The sequence below is a fragment of the Arachis duranensis genome, chromosome 3, assembly GCF_000817695.3.
Source record: "Arachis duranensis cultivar V14167 chromosome 3, aradu.V14167.gnm2.J7QH, whole genome shotgun sequence".
Lineage (NCBI taxonomy): Eukaryota > Viridiplantae > Streptophyta > Magnoliopsida > Fabales > Fabaceae > Arachis > Arachis duranensis.
In genome coordinates, this window is record NC_029774.3 from 131638425 (window position 1) to 131659354 (window position 20930).

The 20930-nt window shown below is 34.0% G+C and overlaps 2 protein-coding genes and 1 pseudogene across 2 annotated transcripts; 1 reads left to right on the forward strand and 2 right to left on the reverse strand.

Annotated features, from left to right (window-relative positions):
* Positions 1-11903: 11903 nt before the first annotated feature.
* LOC107482080 (uncharacterized) lies at positions 11904-14208 on the reverse strand. The gene is made up of 3 exons (XM_016102472.2): positions 13950-14208; positions 13336-13487; positions 11904-12216 (listed from the first exon to the last, which is right to left on the reverse strand). The coding sequence occupies exons 1-2, from the start codon at positions 14149-14151 to the stop codon at positions 13351-13353; spliced, it is 339 nt and encodes a 112-aa protein (XP_015957958.1). The 5' UTR covers positions 14152-14208; the 3' UTR covers positions 11904-12216; positions 13336-13350.
* Positions 14209-14395: 187 nt separating this feature from the next.
* LOC107482079 (peptidyl-prolyl cis-trans isomerase FKBP13, chloroplastic) lies at positions 14396-17252 on the forward strand. Its single transcript, XM_016102471.3, has 5 exons — positions 14396-14804; positions 14873-14965; positions 15036-15096; positions 15192-15260; positions 17061-17252. Exons 1-5 carry the CDS (start codon positions 14457-14459, stop codon positions 17123-17125), a joined length of 636 nt encoding a protein of 211 aa, XP_015957957.1. The 5' UTR covers positions 14396-14456; the 3' UTR covers positions 17126-17252.
* Positions 17253-19759: 2507 nt separating this feature from the next.
* Positions 19760-20730, reverse strand: LOC110278805 (peroxidase 7-like; annotated as a pseudogene).
* Positions 20731-20930: the final 200 nt, after the last annotated feature.

Below are 20930 nucleotides of genomic sequence, written 5' to 3' on the forward strand. Positions count from 1 at the left end.
TTAATTATATTTTTTAATTGATTTTAATAAATTTTATTAATATAAAAAAATTAAGAAAACTAATCCACTGACCCACCAACCGATTATATAAAGCGGGACTGAACAAGTTACATACTTTGTCACTTTTAATATTGACTAAAAAAAATGAATTTTCTCATATTACTCAAAAAATTACAGAATAAATAATTGCTGTCCGGTTAATAAGTCACGCTTTTTAATAATCAGATAATATGCCTGATTATATATTAATTGATGAATGCAATTCAATGAAAAAAATAAAAAATGTTAGTGGGTCAATAAATTTTATTATTTTTAATCAATAAATAATTATTAACATTTAAAAATATTAAATAAAAATATATTATTAAATTATTAAACTAAAAATTAAATTAATAACTAAAAATAATAATAATAAATAATAAATTCGGCTAGTTTTTTAAATATTTCTCAAAGAGAATCATATCCAATACGTTTTTAAATAGCCAATTCCCTTCATTGACTAATTACAAATATAATATTATTATTCATTATTCACTTATTTGTTACGTTGTCTTGCTCTTATAATATTTTATCAGTAACGTATTCTGACCCACTAGCTAGTTTCCCACAAAACTGGTCCGGATGGATTATGTCAAAGGCAACATGCACTGCACTACCGAATAAAACAAAGTAAATTATTATTTTCTAAGATAATAAAAATAGTTATTCTCTAAGTTTTCATTATAAATTCTCACTTCGTTTTCGTCATTGGCATTTTGTTTTCCATCAAATTCAGCTTAATTTTGCTATTCCTGTTTTTCAAAAGGTCTGAAAAAGGGTACGAATTGAATATCTACAGTTGAGAAATGTGTCCCATTCATGATTATATGTACCTAAAAAAAAATAACAAGAAAGATAAACGAAGGAGAATAATCAATAATCTAACAAAAAGTCTAAGTCCGCCACTTTATTTATAATATATTTGGGATATTAATTAATATATAATATCTATTTATTTTACATTTATTAGTTGGTAGAGTCTATAATACTTATGATTATGTTATAATTAATAATTATATAAGTATTGTTAAAATTAAAATTTTATTTTTTTTATATTATATTGACACTCTTTTATTTTGAAATATTGTTAAATAATAAAAAAATATTATTTTAATTTCAATAACACTTTAAGATCCCATAATTACTATAACAGTTATAACATAAGCACCATTTGTTAGTTTGATATTAAGTTGATTTTATTGCTATGATTATAAATTGTATTATTGACATATGAAAATAGACACTCTTGATTGTAGATTCACGATAATAACATTCAAATATCAAATTTACTCTTGGTTATTACTTATTACGTTAATTCTAACTAGTCATGGTATTCTTCAATTCTTAGGCATTTTTTTTTTTTTGGTTGGATAACTGAAAAATAACAACAAAACAAAGAAAAAAGAGAGAACAAAAAATAAAGAACTACTTAAAAAATAAGACAATTTCATTAAATGTTACTCTTAAATTTCTTTTAAAATAGTGAAAATTTCACTTGGTGAATATAAATCTTCATCGCTGCTTTTGTCATGAAATATGCCATTTTGTTTGCATCTTTGAAGATCAATCGGAGGTCAACACGCAATTTTCAAAACATAATGTTTTAAATTTTTAACACCAAAAGAACAACAAAACTAAAGTTATTCTAAAAATTATTGACAAGAGTAAAACAAGGTATCCACACAATCTATTTTACAAATAACATTTCTTTTTTTTAAGTCTCAGACTAGAAAATATCCTCCCTAAATAGTAAATAACTCTTCTCCTTACAAAATATTACGACCAAGGTAGAAAAAATTGAAATTTTACGTAAAATAAAAAAATAAGTAATTAAAAATCGTAGAGCGTAAAATCATAAAACGGAATATAAGATTCTACCAATTATATAAATTTATCAATATCAATTATAAAAATAATATAATATGATAAAACTAAATAATTTAAATAAAAATAAAAATTTAAATTTGACAAAAGTATCATAAATAATAACATAATGATAAAATAAAGCTAAAGTAGCATAAAGATATAATAAAATGTAACATTTATAAAGTTCAAAGATAAAAATATAAACTAACCACAAGTCTAAAATTTAAAATAACAATATGTAACGTCACAAATATAAAATAGATAACATAACATCATATTACAAAATATAAAGACTAAAGCAATTTATTAACATCATGATCATCATGTTCTTTAACATTTTGATTTTCATTAGGAGAAAAGTTGAGAAGCTCATTGAAAGCATCATCATCAAGAAAAGGAATTTTCAAATCAATCAAATGACTCCATCTTTACTTCTATCTTCTTGAAGGGTTAAGTTTACATTATTTTGTGTGTCAAATTCTTCCAAATTTTTTATCATATTTTTATCTTCCACAATTCATTCTTCATCCGAATCCAAGTCTTCAAGGCTATAGTCAGCAGTATTTCTTGATGACTTCTTCCTTGCCAATCTTGAATTGGTCATCACAAAAACGTCATTTATTGTGCTTGTCTTCAAACGATTTTTTCTTTAATTTTCGTGTGAATATAATAATATCAAAATTTACAAGTATTTATTTAATATATTAACATAGGCTAATTAAAAAATAATAGAATTGAATAATTAACTAATTTTATAGTTTAGAAAATAAATTTTTAAGCTAATATCAAATTAAAAGTTTACCATCTCAAAAGTAATCTAATTGCACTCACATCCTGATGAACTACAAGTTAAACTCAAGACACAGATAGCAAATTTTTGAAGTTTTGGATGTTCATCCCCATAAGAATCTCACCATTGTGAGGGTGTTTTGATTTTGAGAGCATTTTTAGCTACATCTCTACCAAAAACTTTAGTCTTACTCTTGAAATCTTCAAGTTGACTATCAATAATTGTAATGAGTGCAGGATCTCCCACAAGTATATCCAAACAATCATAAAGTCCTTTCTTAATATCATACTCAACCTTAAAATTAGGACTGTAATAAATTTGTGGATTCAAATAATGGCTTGGAGTATGCAAAAGGCTAAAGAGTTGCTTATCCCATTTTGCATCAATAATATCCCACAAAGATTTATAACTAAAGAAAAACATAAAAATAGTGAATTAGACAATTAGCTAATTAGTAAATAATTAAATGATAAAACTGAGAGAAAATGTTTACTGATCACTAGTTTTATTACCTGACTTCAACACTTTGAAAAGTATTTTTAATTTTTTTTAGCACGATCAATTTTAGAATACATATATCCCATAGCTGTCTTTTCCTCTAAATCCACTATACGGAACACATGAAGAAGAGGATAAGCACCTCTCAAGTAATGGATAATATTTTTTCAAAATATTTTATCCAAAACAATATTTTCAATATTTTTTTCATCTCTTGTCTTTGAACACTTGCTTTTCTTCTATTCATTCGAGATGAACATTCTAATTATTGGATTCTTCTTCTCATTAAAACTACCCAAAATAAGGTAGGACGTAGCAAATCGCATTATACCTGGTCTCACCAAATCTCTTTCTTTGGTGTGTTGTTGTAAAAGAAAATTTAGAGAAGTCCTACAATATATGTAAGTAGTTAGCTTTCTTCCTTTGGCAATGCTGTTTTTGTGAAGATCTACCTTCTTCTCAAAATCTTCAAGCATCAAATCAATGCAATGAGCGGCACAATAAGTCCAATAAAGATTCTTTTTCTTTTCCATCAACATTTGTCCTGCCTTTTTGTAGTTAGCTACATTATCAGTTACAACTTGAATCACATTCTCTTCTTCCACTTCCTTTACAACTTCATCAATCATTTCGAATATCTTTTCAACTGTTTTGCATATATCAGAAGTATTAATGGATTTTAAGAAAACAGTTTCCTTAAAAAAGTTGAGAATAGTCCTCATTCTTTTATCTATCCAACCATTTGTCATAATAGTGTATCCAGTTTTCTTTCATTCAACTCTATGCTCTTTTAATGTTAGTTTGGTTGACTCTACTTTTTTCTTCAATAATTTTTCTCTTAACTCATCATAAGAGGGTGGTTTGAATCCTAATCCATGGCAGACAATTTTCTCAAACATGCTATAGTATTCTTCAGACCTTGTAACATTAAAGGGAATAGCATTATTGTAGATGAACGAAGCAATTTCATCACACGCCTCTTCCCGTAAGTCCTTCTTAAAAATTGAGTTGATTGTTGTTTGAGTGCTCACACCCCTTCTCTTAAAGAGACTTGCTGGTGTCTCTATTTCTTTTCTCTTTCTCTTCTCACCAACTAAAGCATCCCTTTCTTCTTATTATACTCTTTCATCTTTTCTTTGTATCTTTTCCTCAGATTCTCTTGTCTTCTTAATTAAATTTTTTTGCAAACCAACAATATTATTAAACATATCATTTTTAACCTCATCAGAAACACCCATAAAAAGTTCAACATCTTTTTTTATTCCCGCCAAATGATGTTCCAATTATACACTCCTCCTGTCACCATCTTATCGCAATACTTACATTTTATTTTTTTAGCATCTCCATCAACCGAAATTTTATGCTTCCAAACTTTGTCGCTCCTATTTCTTTCAGTATTTTTAGCAATCTTCTTGGATGTACAACCACAATCAATTTCAACTCCATTATTATTTTTATCATTATCCACATTTGAAACCATATCAAATCTAAACAAATAGAAGTACATAACTAATTTTTAAACTATGAAATTTAAAATGAGAACACAGTAGCAACAAATTCATATTATTTTTTAAAAGAAAATTGTACAATCTATATCAAATTCACTACACTAAGATAAATAAACTAATAAGCAAATATATAATTAACTATGTAAGCATTTAGGTTGTAGGTAGCAATTAAAAAAATTTAACTAGCAAAGCTTTAAGAACCAAAAAATTAAATGAAAAACCAAGTTCCTAAATCCCAATCCAATTATGTTTTGTTGACATTTTCTACTTTTCTTATATTTGAGCACAATATTATGTATGTATTATATTTTTATTTATATTGAAATCTTTGAGATACAAAAATAAGAATGAGAGATTTTGGTAAGATGTAGCACTACTCACATTCATTAATCACTGTCATGTCTTTCTTAATCCTTAAACTATTAACAAAACAGAGGCATAACAAAAATAAAGAACAAGCTGAAGTTGATGCATGCCAAAAAGAAATTTTTCTAAACTTTCTTAATAACAATCATTTGAATCACTATCAAGGACAATATTATGTACATCATCAAGATATTTTTGAGTAATTTCTATGCACTTCTCAAACAAGTCTTTATATAGATAAACGAAAATCAATAAACAAGTCTTTAATTTCCATGCATCAATACCTTTATATAAATATTTTAGCTCTTGAAAGTTATAAACTGATATAGTTAGGTGATTATAGTAACTAACTACCACTTTTCAACAAAAAATAAGCAACTTAAACTAATTACTTTCCACTGAGATTACTAGGAACGTAGAACTATATATAGTAAAGAAACATCATATCAAATTAATTAAGATTAACAAGGGAACTAGATGAAGTTAGTGTTGTTGGTTGGGTTAGCTGCAGCCTGATTTTTATATTGAAATTTAACTATGATGAATTGGATAGTTTTAAAATAAAAAGGTTTTTGGTGAAATGCACAATAAGATCATGATAAATTGGATTCTATTAACTGTAAAATAAGGAAGTTTTGGTGAAATGCACAAATAGGATAGCACTATTTATTCATATTTATTAGTCAATATCATGTCTTAATCCTTAAATTATTAACTAAAATACAAGATAAAGCCTCTTTAATCCTTTTTACTATTAAGGAGGCAACACAAACAGAAGCATAACAAAATGAAAAGAACAAGCTGAAATTGGTGTATGCAACGTGAAATTTTCCTAAATTATCTTAATAATAATAATCCAAATCATAAGTTTCTTCATCACTCTATCCATAGACTTTGCTAATCACTATTGGTTGTTAATGATGATAAAAAAATTAAAACTAACTATATTTTTTTAATTGTAAATTTGTAACGATGGTAAATAACTAAACATATTATTAATTTATTATGTACTTACTAGATGAGATTGCACAAGGTACCGCAACGCACAAGCACAGAACAAAGATGCAATCATGGAGAGGCCACCGCACTTACGGATTCAGTCTCATAAAGCTGTGTTGACAAGAACCAAGGAGACAACAAGCTAACAATGGTGGAAGAAAAAGTGTAGAATCGTTGAATAAAAACCTCAAAAAAATGTAGAATACAATGGGTCAACGGGAGATTTAAAGTAGTGGAAGAGTGGGAGAGAGTCAGAATTTAAAAAGAGGGGCAGAGATAAGTAACCGCTTAGGAAGTGCGACAGAAATTGAAGAGTTTTTAGTAGGATTCAGGTTGGGCCAGCTGTGTTATCTCAAACCCGCAAATCTTCTTCTTCTGGATTGCCTTTTCTTTGACGCGGTGGAGACGACACGATTATACGATTTCATGATCTTTCGCGGCGATTCCATGAATTCCAGCTTCACCAGGCGCGGAAGAAGAAATGGGAACGGGGATGACCTACAAACCCGTAAAATCGTCCGTTTATACGAGTAAAGATGCGATTTTCGCTACCTTGATTACGACTCTCAATTATTCTCAAACAGTCTCGTTGCCAACTTCCATTCCAATATCTGCTAACACAGGCAAAACCAACACGATCACCAATACCAGGATAACTTGTATCACAATTAATCTTAAAAGTACCCAATGAGGTGGAATCCATGAGCCACTAATGGTAGAGGGGAATAGAAACTCGTTGCAACTCAAAAATATTCCAAATCTCCTTTTCCAAGGACAAAGCCATACTAGTAATCTTATTTAGGGGTCAAGACTCGTGTGGATGAAAAATATCATTATTCCTGGAATTAACGGCAAATCTACCATAGAGCAGAAAAGAATCTAAAAGGAATTTTTTGCTATTAAGCAAGAACCAGTTCATCAAATTCAGAGGTTGATCAGAAATCTCTAAAGCCTACCAAACTAGTTGAATTTTCGGACAATTCCGAATACAATAAACAACCGATTCTTGACAAGAAAAATATCGTGGATAGCTGTCCGTCGGTGAGATGCCCTTCTTGAAACGAAAAGCAATAGTGGGCAGAGTCTCCCTAAGACTAAGTCAGGCCAAGAATTTATGTTTTTTCAGAACAAGCTGACGCCAAAGTCAAAGCCAATTCCCCTGGTCTTCCCAACCAAACTTCTTTTTACTGAGCCACAAGTAACCACTAAGAAAGTCATAAACCTTTGACGTCGCACTAGACCAAAACTATCCTACCAGTGAACCTACTTGCACATCTGAATTATAGGAAAGAATGTTGCGTTGCAAAAACTAGTTTAGAGGAGACTAGATATTTTGCAGGTGCCACTGTCCAGATGACCAAAGATCCAAGATCCGTAGATCCGAATCAGAAATGTGAACACAATTCATCTCCTGGCAAAGCTTCCCCCTATTTTCTCCAATTAGAAAATCAAAAGTTCTGGTTTAGATTCCCAATGCACCAAACAAAGCCATCCTTCAAGAGATCCCAAGTTTTACATATACTCTTCCAAACATAGGAGCCCATGTCTCAAGACCGACTAAAATAGTTTCCAAGAGAAGAACGATATTTTTCATCCAATAATTGAACCCATAACTTGTTTGGATGATGAAAAAAATTGTCAGGCTAGCTTCCCAAGAAGAGCAACATTAGCACAAAATGGATCTCGAATTTCCAAACCACCAAACTTCTTAGGGGTGACCAACACCTTCTAACTAGCCAGATTCATGCCTCTACCATCAGCTTGACCTTTTCAGAGAAAGCTCTGCATCATGGATTCTATCTTATTGGATATCCTTTTAGGAAAAAAAGATACTTGCATGCGATAAGAAAGAATAGCAGCCACTACTGAATTGATCAAGCATAGTCTTCCCGCCTTGTTAAGCAATCTCCCTTCCCAGCTGGCCAGCCTCCCCCGAATGTTATCCAAAACATCATTGTACGCTGCTCACATCACCCGAGAGTGACTAAGGGTAACCCCTATATACTTGCCCAAGTTCTGGATGAATTTGATGGATGACACCCCAGTAAAGATATCTTTCCTTGTCGCTGAGACATTCTTGGAGCATAGCGCTTTAGATTAATCCACATTAACCTTTATCCTAGAGGATCTGCAAAAGTTATCCATACACAACACAAACAGATATAGTGACATCGGGTGTCCTTGCCTGAGTCATCGGCTAGGAGTGAAGCTATATAATCTCTTCCCATTCCACAGGATAGACAACAAAGTGGAAGTAACACAACGCAGAATCAGATTTATTGTAAAGGTAGGAAAGCCAAAAATCCCAAGGATATGTTTTAGAAACCTCCAATCAACTCTATCATAGGCTTTCTCCAGATCAATCTTAAGGATCAAAGTGCCTTTCTTGGACTTCGTTTTCTTCATGAAGTGGAGAACCTCTTGCACAATAATTATGTTGTCAGAGGTTCCCCTTTTTGGAATAAAACCTCCTTGAAGGGGCCCAACAATGTCCATGAGATGAGTACGAAGTCTATTGACCAGGACCTTCGTTATAACTTTGTAAACCACATTATAGAGACTAATAGGTCTGAAATCCTTCATGGAAACCGGGCTTTCTAACTTTGGAATAAGAATCAGGAGAGTTTCCATCATTCTCAGATCAATATCTATACCAGAGAACGCTTGACTAACCATAGTCTGAACATGAAAACCAATAATCTCCTAATATTCTTTGAAGAAGAAAGCCTAAAACCATTAGGACCCAACGCCTTAGAAGAATGCATAATAAAAATAGTCGACATAACTTCCTCCAATGTAACTGGCGCCGTAAGATTATAGCAAGCGTCCTCATTCAGGGAAGGAAGCGATACTTCACTAAGACATTCCAAATCCACATCCTCCTATTAACGAAATAAGCTTTTAAAAAAGGACTCAGCTTTCTTTCAAAGGACATCCGGATTCGTATCCTACACCCCATCCTAGAGAAAGAGACCATGGATTTGTTATGCTTCCTCCACACCAGAGTCTGAACATGAAAGAAATTGGCATTTATATCTCCGAATTTCACCCACTGCTCTCTGAATTTTTGAAACTATCGAAGTTCCTCTTGCACAAGAGTGTTATTGTAATCCTCAATCAACTGTCACTCTTTTTGCTGCATAGAAGAATCTTCCATCACTTCCAGCCGCTTCTGTAGGAAATTAATTTGGTGCTCCAACTCGCTTTTCTTAACGAAAATGTTGTCGAACACTTTAGAATTAAACTCTAGAGAGTTCTTATGCACTTTTGAAAGCTTGCCATGCACTTGTCTATAGCCAAACCACCACGATTGGGTCACAATATCTGTATACCCCGAATGGGTAGCCCAAGTCGCAATAAACTGAAAAGGCCTATTCTTTTTCGGCTAGGGCCGCCCTTTACAGTGAACTAGGATGGGACAATCATCAGATTGAAGTCTATTTAGTATTTTCGCATAAGCCTCAAGAAATAGAGATAAGCATCCACTATTGATACAAACCCAGTTAAGCTTTTTTGGCACCTCAACATAATTTTTCACCCTTTTGTACAAAGAAAATCGTCTTCCAATAGTCTTTAAGTCAACTAGATCGCTATCCCCCTAATGAGGCAGCAAAGCAATTTGCGCATCGACTCGAAAAAAGACAACCCTTAGATTCACGAGAGAAGATAATTTCATTAAAATCACCAATAATAATCTATGGCCCACGAAAAGACAAGGACTGAATCACAAGATAATCCCACAGAAAAACTCTGGTATTAAAATGAGGACTACCAAAAATATCGCTATACCTCCGAATCACATTATCTAACTGAACTTCCACCGTAACACACTGATTAAAAGCATTTACCCACTTGTAGCAAGCATCTGACACTGTAGAAAGGAACCATATACCCCCTTATACCCTGTTGCCTTCACTGTACCAATAGAATGATAACCAAACATTTTCCATAACAGTTTCAAATGTTAAAAAGGACAATGAATTTCAACCACAATAAAAAGACAAGTTTAAATTTCCTAACAAGCTCTTTACAATTCACTCGAGCTAACTTATTATACGCACCCCTAATATTCCAAACTATTATATTTAAACTATCCATAATATAAAGATAGAATAATAGAATAGCATTGAATATAAAATTGGTTCACCAACCTTAAGATGAGGCTTGAATCACAGGACAGACTCCCTCATCCTTGCCTTCCCTCATTGCATCATTCGACGGCGAGACTTGCATCCCTGGTGGTATTACCGCTGCAGCAACTTTTGCGGAAGCGTCCACTACCTTGCTTCCATTCTTCTCTGTCGACGAGCTTTGCAAGGACGACGGTCTTAACCGTTTTCGGAGGAAGGAGCCGCGGGGAGCTGGGGTCTAGTGAGAAGACGGCATCGCAGACACATCTCCATTCCTCACACGCGACCTATGCTTCTGGAGCATGGTTTGAGATCCGATCCTAGCTCATGAAGAAGCGGATCCATCAGCAAGAGGAGCATGCAACATGGCCTTGCTTTCCTATCCGAACCTTTGCTTGAGTATTCCCGTCCTTGGGCCTAAATTTGCTTTTGGCCCAGCTTATATTTCCCCTTCCTTAATACTTGCTCCCAACCCACTTCTTCATTCTTGCATGCCTCTTCAACGTGAGTCTCATGCAAGTTATTAGCCAATGAATCATCCTTCATATTAGGTCTGTGGTCCTCGCCAACAACCACGCCTATTACAACATCATCAGTTGTATTTGATTATTGATTTTTTTTTTATCATTAATTGACGTTGACTTTTCACCAACCTGAGTCTTGGCGGCGCTAGGATTAACACTATTTTCCTTCTGTGGTGATCTACCCAAGCATTGTGCCTTATCATTACCATAACGTGCACAAGAAGCACATATCATATTTAGACTTTCATACTCCACTGTATGAGTTATTTCTTCCACAATAACATTCTTGATCATTGGCAATTTCAGATTTATTTGAACACATGTTCGGCATATCTCTCTCTCTACCAATTTAGTGGCCATGTCCACTTTGATCGGGACACTTATCATAGAAGCAATACACATCATAGCCTATTTTTGGTAGCATCAGATTAGAAGCCCCAAATCCGAATCCATGCAAGCATTGACCCGAAGGACTTTTCACACGGCAAAAAAATCTACATCCCATGATTTTACAGCAATATAATGCCCCTCTATCAACCTAAGACCACTAAGCATGACTTTATCCCAATCCTCAGCACCATCAAATTTCACCAGAAAATATCCAAATCCCACATCTAGAGTATCAAAGACACTTTTGATGCACAGATCGTCCGAAGCTTATGTAAAAAAGCTATATAATTGTAACTCTTGTCTAAGACCTTGATCACTGAAGCATCTCTATAAGGATCTACCAAGCAAAACTTTGCCTATTTTGTGAAGCTAACACACGAAGTTAAGATTCACCTTGTTTACCTACCATCATTGCTATCCCATCCCTGGAAAGAGATTCAAGTACAAAGGCCTTAGATTTTTCTACATCAATAACTTTATATCTAAAGAAGACCTTTAAAAAATCCTTCCGAAAAGAACCTCCTTACCACGGGTGCACACCCATCCTCACTCTCCCTCTTATCTCTTTCAACAACATGGCCGACATAGCTGTCATCCTCGCTCCTGCTCTCTCCTTCGCCCATTTTTTCCCCGAGTACAGGAGCACATACTCCCGTTTCGCTCATGTTAAAACGACGCTGCAACTGTTGTGAATTTTCATTTCATTTTTGGGTTGACGCGTTGCTGTTTTGATTGCTTTTCGGGTCTTATTAGACATTTAGGTTATATTTGATTCCGAAAACATGACAAAACATTGAGAATAAAACTACAAGAATGATAAAATTCAACAATAGTAAAAGTAAACATCAAGTTCAACTTCCAAGAGCTTGGTAGGTCGGTTGGTACACAAATTGAATATCTACTTTCATGTTCACAACGAGTCTTAAACACTGACTACTACTACACACTAAACTGTATTGTTCCTCACTATTTGAGTGTATAGTTAATAAAAATGTCTAGAGCTCCCAAAGACGAGAGAAGTGAATTGTCTTCGTGCTTGTTCGATCAAAATTTTAGCAGTCTTTCTGAATAGAAAGCCACAGTAATTCTGACTAGACCACTGCAACCTACAAAATCGCATACCACAAGCATGGTAAGAAAACATTAAATCAAAAACAGAAAGAGTATCCGGATATTATGGTTTTAAGCAACTAACAAAAGACCACAAAAGGATTATAGATTCAGGAACTGGTTTAACAAAAGGGCTAGAGGATATGGTCAAAAGACCAGCCAGTGCCCACCCAGCTACAGATCAATCTGTGCTGCTTTATCTGTGAATAACCTCCGGCAGCTGGTAACCTCTCGGCTCCCAGCTTCTTCATCGGGTAGAATTACCTATCAGGCACCAATAGAAGAAAAAGTATTCAGTCAGGGGTGACCTGACATGAGACCAGGTCTTTTTGGAGATATAGGCATCACACAGGGCAGGATTGACTGACCCTGGACAAACTGGCGGGGGGACAAAGACTTGAAGTAGTTAGTACCTGGACATAAACACTGCAAAATTCATTTTTGTTTCGATAATTCACTTCTTATTAGACTCCCCTCTTGCAACATATTATCATCTTCGACGTGCAAATTATCTTTTAATACCTATGGTTTAAGGCAGTAAGGAGGCCCTTGAGGTGATAATTTGGGATTATTTTAGCAGTAGCCTACTAGATATTTTCTCTGTGTTGGGTTTTGGTTACAGGATTAATCTATAGTGAATCTTTTAAATTAAGGAATTGGGAGAATATCTACCCTTATAAATTGCTCCCTCACATCTCACATCTCACATAACTATCAATGCGGATAAATTGGTACATTGAAAAACAGTGTATCTAACAAACAAATTGGTTTTTTCAAACGGGCAGTTATTGTAGTAAACTATTCATTTCTGAAGGCTCATAGAATTTTAGAAGCTTGGCAACTAGGTTTCAGATTTTACATAAAGCCATTGAAGGTATAAGAATGAAATCCTAAGCTACTAAGCTTATATCAATTTCTGGAAACTATAATGGTCATAATTATTTTGCTACTCAATGGATAAAGATGTTTATCACAGTACAATATTTGATTTTCTGAAATCAAAATAAAGATGTTTAAACAGGATGTCCTGTTTAAACAGGTGTATAACATGCAGTAGCAAGATACCATATACAAATTTGAGTTGGACTAAAAACGAGATATTATTAGTTTATTACCATTCAGTATTCACATTATATGTGACGCTTTTTCTTTCCCTTGCCACGGCGCTTGCTCTTGGCAATCTTCAATTTCTTCTTGAATTTTTTACCTACTCCACCAACAGGCTTTAAGGAAGCTGTGCTTTGAGCGCCGTCAGCCATTTCCACATCTGACAAATGTAACATTTTATACAACACATTAGATCGTGCCATAGCAATTTTATTGTGCAACATTAACATAGTCTTCACTCTTCACATAAATTCTCAGTTAAAAACTTGGTGCTCTAAGTGAAATGGCAAATGATAAGCAGGGTAAAACCTAATGGAGACGCCATCTTTTAAACTTAGTTCCAAACAGCTTGCGGGGAGTGCAGTTAGCAAACTAAGTTATCTCCTTCAGAGTTTGGAAGGACTACTGACTTGAATTTGACTTTTCTGAAGTGAAAGCTAGTCTCTCATCGTCTCACCATTCAAGAAAACCACACTCACAAATAGTATTGAGATTAATTAACTCCCAGTGTTATTGAAGCAGCATTAATGACAACAAACCCTAATCTACAGTCTAATCTGTTAGAAATCATGAACCAAACCCTAACTAAGATATATAGTGAGAGAAAAGATATGATAGATACCCATATTGGTGATGGTAGCTGAGGCGGTGGAGGCATCCATGGCGGAGTTTGAGGGTTGGCGAACCTCAAGCTTCGGAGCGGCAAGGGCAGCTTCTAGGGCTGCTTGCTTAGCAGCTTCTTTCTTTTCGTAGAGAGGCTCAACAATCTCCCTCCGAATAGCCCTAAGCCTCTTTTCCCTCTTTGACCTCAACGACTTCGCCATTCTCTTCTCTTCTATTGAGGCGCCGAAAGAGGTTGTGGTTTCGCTAGCCTGCTAGGTTAATTAGAACCAGAAACAGGAGTGCATTGTAAAATATTTTTGAAAGCGAGGGTAGAATAGTATTTTCGTTCTTGAACAAAATCTTCAGGCCCTTTTGTGTTCGATTTTTGGGTTTGGGCTTTTAGAGTCAGAAAGAGTATGATTGACGGCCCAACCAAAAGAGGATAGCATCATCACATTTGATTGCTTGTGAAGAGAGAGAGAGAGAGAGAGAGGCATATCGACGTTAGATTTGTGATTTGTGGACGATGAGTTGTTCAGTAGCAGCAGCATACTCATCAGTTGGAACATGTACATGGATGCGGCTTTACCCCCAAAAGAGAACCCCAACCACTCTTGCAATCTCCTCCACTCATCACAAATGTTCACACAAGCAACAACAACTAGAACTAGTAGTCACTCCTCCCCTCTTGAAGAGAAGAGATGCAATAGGCCTTGGGCTTGGGCTTGGGCTTCTCCATTCCTTCTTGCAGCCACAGTCCTCATCAGCAGCTGAATCAGCACCATGTGAATTAACAGTAGCTCCTTCTGGCCTTGCCTTCTGTGACAAACTTGTTGGAACTGGCCCTCAGGCCGTTAAAGGCCAGCTTATTAAGGTCAAACATGCATACCGTATATCTATTTTCCATGAACTCGTAGATTTGAACTATGCCAGTGGGTGCAGGCACACTATGTTGGGAGATTGGAGAATGGCAAAGTTTTCGACAGCAGCTACAATCGCGGCAAGCCACTTACATTCCGCGTCGGCGTTGGAGAGGTAACATTAATCGATTAATTAAATTAAATGGTTTGAGTATGGATGACATAAGAATTGATGAATCTCATAGGTCATCAAAGGATGGGATGAAGGCATTTTAGGAGGTGATGGAATTCCTCCAATGCTTCAAGGTGCCTGCTTTCTCTTCTTTAATTAACATTCTAATTAACAATATTATTCGAAGGTAAGGGATTTTTTGAATTTTCCTTTTTCCTAACATTATTAGGAGGGAAACGTACGTTGAAGCTTCCACCAGAACTCGGATATGGTTCAAGAGGAGCGGGTTGTAGAGGAGGCAAGTACTCCTTCTTTCTCTTGTTAAGTGTAACACTCATCACTCTAGGCACAAGTACTGCTTGCTGTATTTTCTGAATCTGCTTCACTTTCAATGCATCAAACTTGAGTCTATTGGCTGTGCCACTAGTTGAATTCATCCAAGGCAAATCAAAGAAGACTTCTTTTTGCATTATGCCTTGGATTTTAATTTGTAATATCCCATCCATCTTGTAATGGTTTTTTGCATTACGTCTTTGACACTGTGATATACCCCCTTCATTTTACAATATTTGTCACTCTGGAATATGGTATATTCATATCTCAATATATTTGGATAATGGCTTTTTTGCATTGTAAGAACATCTTCTGTTTCACAATATTTGTCATTTAAAAAGTTTAGGGTAATTCACTTAATAAATCGAATTTAGCCATTTACATGTCGAATTCGCTTGCTTCGATTTACTTGCTAGTGGTACAACATATACATAGAGTAAATCGAAATGTCAATAATCTGTACAAGTAGTAAATCGAATCAGGCTAATTCGATTTACTATGTATATGATGTACCACTAGTAAGTAAATCGAAGCAAGCTAAAGTAGTAAATCGAATCAGTCTAATTCAATTTACTATGTATATGTTGTACCACTAGTAAATCGAAGCAAGCTAATTCGATTTACATGTAAATGGCTAAAATTGACTTAACTTGATTTGATTTATATAGATGTGTTCAGGACAGGGTGTGTAACCAGTTCTGGTTTAGGACATCTGCATAATTTTCAATGTCATTCATTTTATTAACGGGAATTACCCAAAAATTTACCTTAAACTCTTTCATATTTTACCTAATATGTCCCATATCTTCTTCTTAGATTCTTATATATTTCTTTTAATGTTATTAGTAAGTAATGTTTTTCGATAATTAGTATCTTGATTATTGGATCTAACATAAATAAACAAGATTGAAACATAAAGTTATCTAATGTTTATAATATTCTATTCTGTCACTTTGAAAATTTAGTACATTCATGACTCAACACATCTAAATAATAGCATTTGTATTATCCCTTGGATTATGTAATGCTTTCTCCGTTTCACAATAGTTGTCATTTTAAAAATTTGCCTAAAATTCATTCATATATCACTTAATATGTCCAGATCTTCAATCTTCATGGCTTCTTAATTTCTCATAAATGTCCTTTTAAGTTATGCTTTTTAATGAGTAATATGTTTCATGATTAGTATATCTTGATTATTGAAACTAATTTGAATAATCAAGATAAAACATAAAGTTATCTAACTTTTTAAAGTGATCATGATTCATGTAATGCTTAAAAAATTCTTATTCTTTTTATCCATGTATGGTTTTACAGTCAACATTTGCTCCTCCCACCTCTCATATTAAAACACTCCATTTTCCTTGATACACTCCCCACATGGCTACTAGCTAGTTCTTAATTTTATACAGAGAATGGTGAAGGGACATTTGTACAAGAATCATGTCAAGGCATACTCATCTTTTGACACTAAATAACGTTGACCCATGAACACTATAGAAAGATGAACATACAGCGAATACTGTGGAGAAGCTTGGACTAAGGACATTATATTAAGCTGTCTTAGATTCTGTTTTATTAATGAATACAAATTAGTACGATAGTCAGCACATGGTTATCTGTTTTCACATAATATTAGTAGTGTAAATAATTATGTATCTGCCTAATTTCCTTACATCATTGCGGTACCTTTTTTTTACTTGGCATGACTTTTTCTGTTACCATTTTGACTAATCAAGGAGAACCTTATCTTCATTTCATGCAGGTTCATGTGTCATTCCACCTGATTCAATACTCTTTTTTGATGTGGAATTTGTTAGCAAAGCATGATTTGCAAAGCCATTAGCAGTAAAATTACATTCATTTTGGTGGAGCTTGATATATGCTTACATGTATATTGTTTATTGATAGATCATAAATCATTTCTTTACTAATTGATAATATTTCATCAGTCTAATCTATATATCTATCATGGATGAGCAAATCTAAATTTAATCATTGAAGTAAGTAACACTTGCCTCATAAGTTCATGACTGAGTAATACTAATTAGTATGTTGTGTATATGTATTCAGTTTTTAATTTGATAAACACTGTAACTCCAAAGTTCAAATGTAATAACCACATAAAGTAAACAGTCGGTAAAAAAAAAAGCTGTCAAAGCACTTTGATTGCTTTTGAAAAGCAGGCAACCAGATATTATTGTTGTTCTTTTCCTTTTCCTTTTTTTCCTTCTTTAAATTTTGTTAAACAAGCATTCTCAAGAGCCATAATCTTGTAATAAGGCAGTGAAATTTAATCTTAATAATAAGCTTAAGCTGTGTTACTTGTATCCACTATCAATTGACTCATCTCTGCAGTAAAGAATAAATACAAGTAACATACAGCTTAAAGTAACATATTAAAGCAACAAAGACCCCTTGAACACAAAAGTGAAGGCCAAATCATGTGTTCCATGCCTTACAAAATAACATCCATTATATTCGATATTGTATTTACCTAGTGGAACTGGGACCGTGCTACAAACACATCAAAATATGCAAAAAGACAAATTGTGATGATTAGTACTTTATAAATCTAGGTAGCATTGTCCCAAAATTTTGAAAGTCTGAACTAAACAAAACAACCAACAATCCTATACATACATCTACTATCTACTAGACAAAGTGGTGAAAAATTACCCCCCATAATTATTCCAATTAAGTTTGTCAGTTTCTAATGTACTAGCACTATCTGACATAGAAGATAAACTGCATGGAGACGTGTATTAGAATTAAGTCAATGGTTTTGCTTCATTTTTAAAGGAAAGGGACAAAGGGTACTATTGGGATATCCAGAGAGAAATGATGAATGTGGTTTGGGATGTTAAGGGAAAATTGGTTACTATTATGATTATTGACACTACTAATGCCTTGGATACCAAATCCTTATGAACCTTTTTCACGCAAAACAATGGTGTTTGTGGGAGGTTTCTTGCTCCTTTTTCTTCAACTCCAATAACAAAAGCAACCAAAAACGTTCATGTTGCAAATTTGAATAATCATGTTCCTTCATTTCCTTATTACTTTTTATCCAATAACATAGCACAACATAATTATGACAAATAGTATTGAACCTCATATATGCTCTCATGTTTAAATGATTGGTACATGATCATGATCATGCTCATGCTATAATCAGCAATTTGTGAACTACAATGTGAAGATAACACAGTCTTCACTGATATCAAACTTCTCTAAAGCTTTAAAAGTCCAAATTACTCGTTATGCATAGTTTAGAAACTGTTTTATGATAGAAATACAGAGATATAAAGAGATCTAAATCTATTTGAAAAATAACTAAAAGAGAAAAATAAATAAAAACAAAGACATAGCTTCAGTGTTGTATCTCTGTTTCAATCTCTTTATACTTTTATCTCAAGACACTTGTTAAACTCACCCCAAACCATATAAACAAAAACAAAAACAAAAAAGGAAGGAGAAAAAATAAATATAAAACCTGAAGCCAATAAGCCATAAACCACTCTAGAAGCTAATATTATAATTTTCTGTTTCTTCGTTCTTCTGTCACTGAATTTACTTATTTGAAATGGGGTTTGGACCACTGGGAACTTCATGTTCACTGACATTGAAGAACCTGTTTCGCCGTCGCAATGGCGGCCGTGGAGCTCGCCGGCGCCCTTCCCTTGGACCCTGCACTTGAAGGCCTTTGCCACTTTCTCTTAGAGCCATGACCTTACTAGAACTCTGTGTACTACTTCTACCATCTTCTCTTGCTGAAGCAGCTACCATGGTGTTCTCCTTAGCACCCTCTTGGTTAGAACTCAAAGGAGTAGGGAAGCTGTGTTCTAACATGGCCATAGTGAAGTGAGAAACCAAGAGCAAAGAGAAGAAGAAGAAGATCATGCAAGTGGACAAGGAAGAAGAAGGATATGTTGCATCACAAGCCATGCAAAAAAGAAGAGAACTGTCTTATAATTAAAAAAAAATCATCAAAGATTGGTGAATCTTTTTGGAGCTCAAGGTGACAAATAAAAAGAGAAAGTGAATTAAGTGTTGTGGGGAAGATGTTGTGGTTTATATAAATGAAGAAAAAGGTTCAGTTATGTATTTAAGTGTATGAAAAAGGAAAGGAGGGATTGATGACAAGATCAGCATGGACATATTTAGCTTCTTTCTGATAATTGGAAAATGGTATCTACATTAAGCAGTACCAAGAAGGCACATCCTAGAAACAATGCACCACCAATTTAGGATGTTGGGACCATATATTCACAGCTTTTTCACCATGGAAATGTGTTATTTTGACTTTATATTTAAAATAAAAAGAGAGATATTCCTTAATTCACACTCTACTTTTTAACTTGTTTTTATGCCATTGAATAAAATGAACTATATTCCACTTTACTTCTTAATTCACACTTCACTTGCATAACGTTTTTTTTTATTTATTTATTTCTCAACCTGTCACTCATTCACACAGTTTGTATTTTCTGAAGTCATAACTGCTACAGCAAGAGGAGGAGAAGCATAACATTTTGATGCAACAATTTCAATCACTAATTTACATGAAAGAATAATAAGTATGATTAACAAGACCACAAGTACAAAGTAAAGAGTTTGCTTAAAGCATAACAGAGAATCATCAATCAGTAACCATTGACCCCTTCATCCTGGCCATTGAGAACTCCAACTGGTGCTTGAAGATGTAGGGTACAGAAGCTAGTGCAGAAACAATGGGAGAAGTCCTAGGATCAGAATATTTATACTAACTTCTCTTATTATTATATTTTATATTTTACAAATTACATAAGTATTGAGTATAATTTTGTCTAAATCACAAAGAGAGTTGATATGTAGTTTCAAATAGATATATAAGTGTAAGTAACAAAGTTTTGATTTAGTTAATAATAAGTCAAGGACATTGATGCCTTTGGATTGGAGAAACTCAAGCAAGGAAGTAATGTTTTCATGGGTCATGGGAACCAATTGATCAGGTTCAGTGGCAATGAAGAAGATTCCATGCATGTTTGCTTCCATAGGGAACTGACCAATTGAACAGTGGCATTTCCATTGATGCATCTGTCAAGAAGTCTGCACATGACACTGTCTTGGGAAAATGCATCTCCAACTCTTCCTTTATATCATCAATCACTTCAAACCCTCTCATTCCTCTCACTTCCATCATGTCCCAAATAAATGATTACCTTATTTAGTTATGATGTACTCTCCCAGTTGTATTAAGATACTATATTGTTTTAGTATTTACCCTGACAGAACAATCATGAAAATGCAACCTCTTGAGAGCTGCATGCAGCTAATTGCTTGAGCTTGTTGTGGAGGATGGACTCAAATTGTGGACAGGTTTTGGTAGCACCAAAGGAAAGGAGATTATCCAAGTTGGTGTCATCCAATGAGGTATAAATTGAATGGTTCATTATCATCATCATCATGATCATGTACTGATGAGGCTGAAATGGTTTACAGGAGCAAAAGAATGAGCAATGAGAAGCGGGAATGGTTGGACACGTTCTCTCTTGTGGTAACTTAGATATGCATGGAGGTTTATATCACAGAAAGAAGACGACTATAACAAATTAAATAAGTGACTAATGAGATTTTTTTTGTTTAAGTAGAT

Excerpts from the sequence above, each read along its gene's own strand:
- LOC107482080 (XM_016102472.2), bottom strand. The coding sequence starts at position 14,151 with ATGGCGAAGTCGTTGAGGTCAAAGAGGGAAAAGAGGCTTAGGGCTATT. Across the intron at positions 13,488-13,949 it reads AGCTACCATCACCAATATGG|ATGTGGAAATGGCTGACGGC; the intron begins GTATCTATCATA and ends TACATTTGTCAG.
- LOC107482079 (XM_016102471.3), top strand. The coding sequence starts at position 14,457 with ATGAGTTGTTCAGTAGCAGCAGCATACTCATCAGTTGGAACATGTACA. Across the intron at positions 14,805-14,872 it reads TTAAAGGCCAGCTTATTAAG|GCACACTATGTTGGGAGATT; the intron begins GTCAAACATGCA and ends CAGTGGGTGCAG. Across the intron at positions 15,097-15,191 it reads AATTCCTCCAATGCTTCAAG|GAGGGAAACGTACGTTGAAG; the intron begins GTGCCTGCTTTC and ends TAACATTATTAG.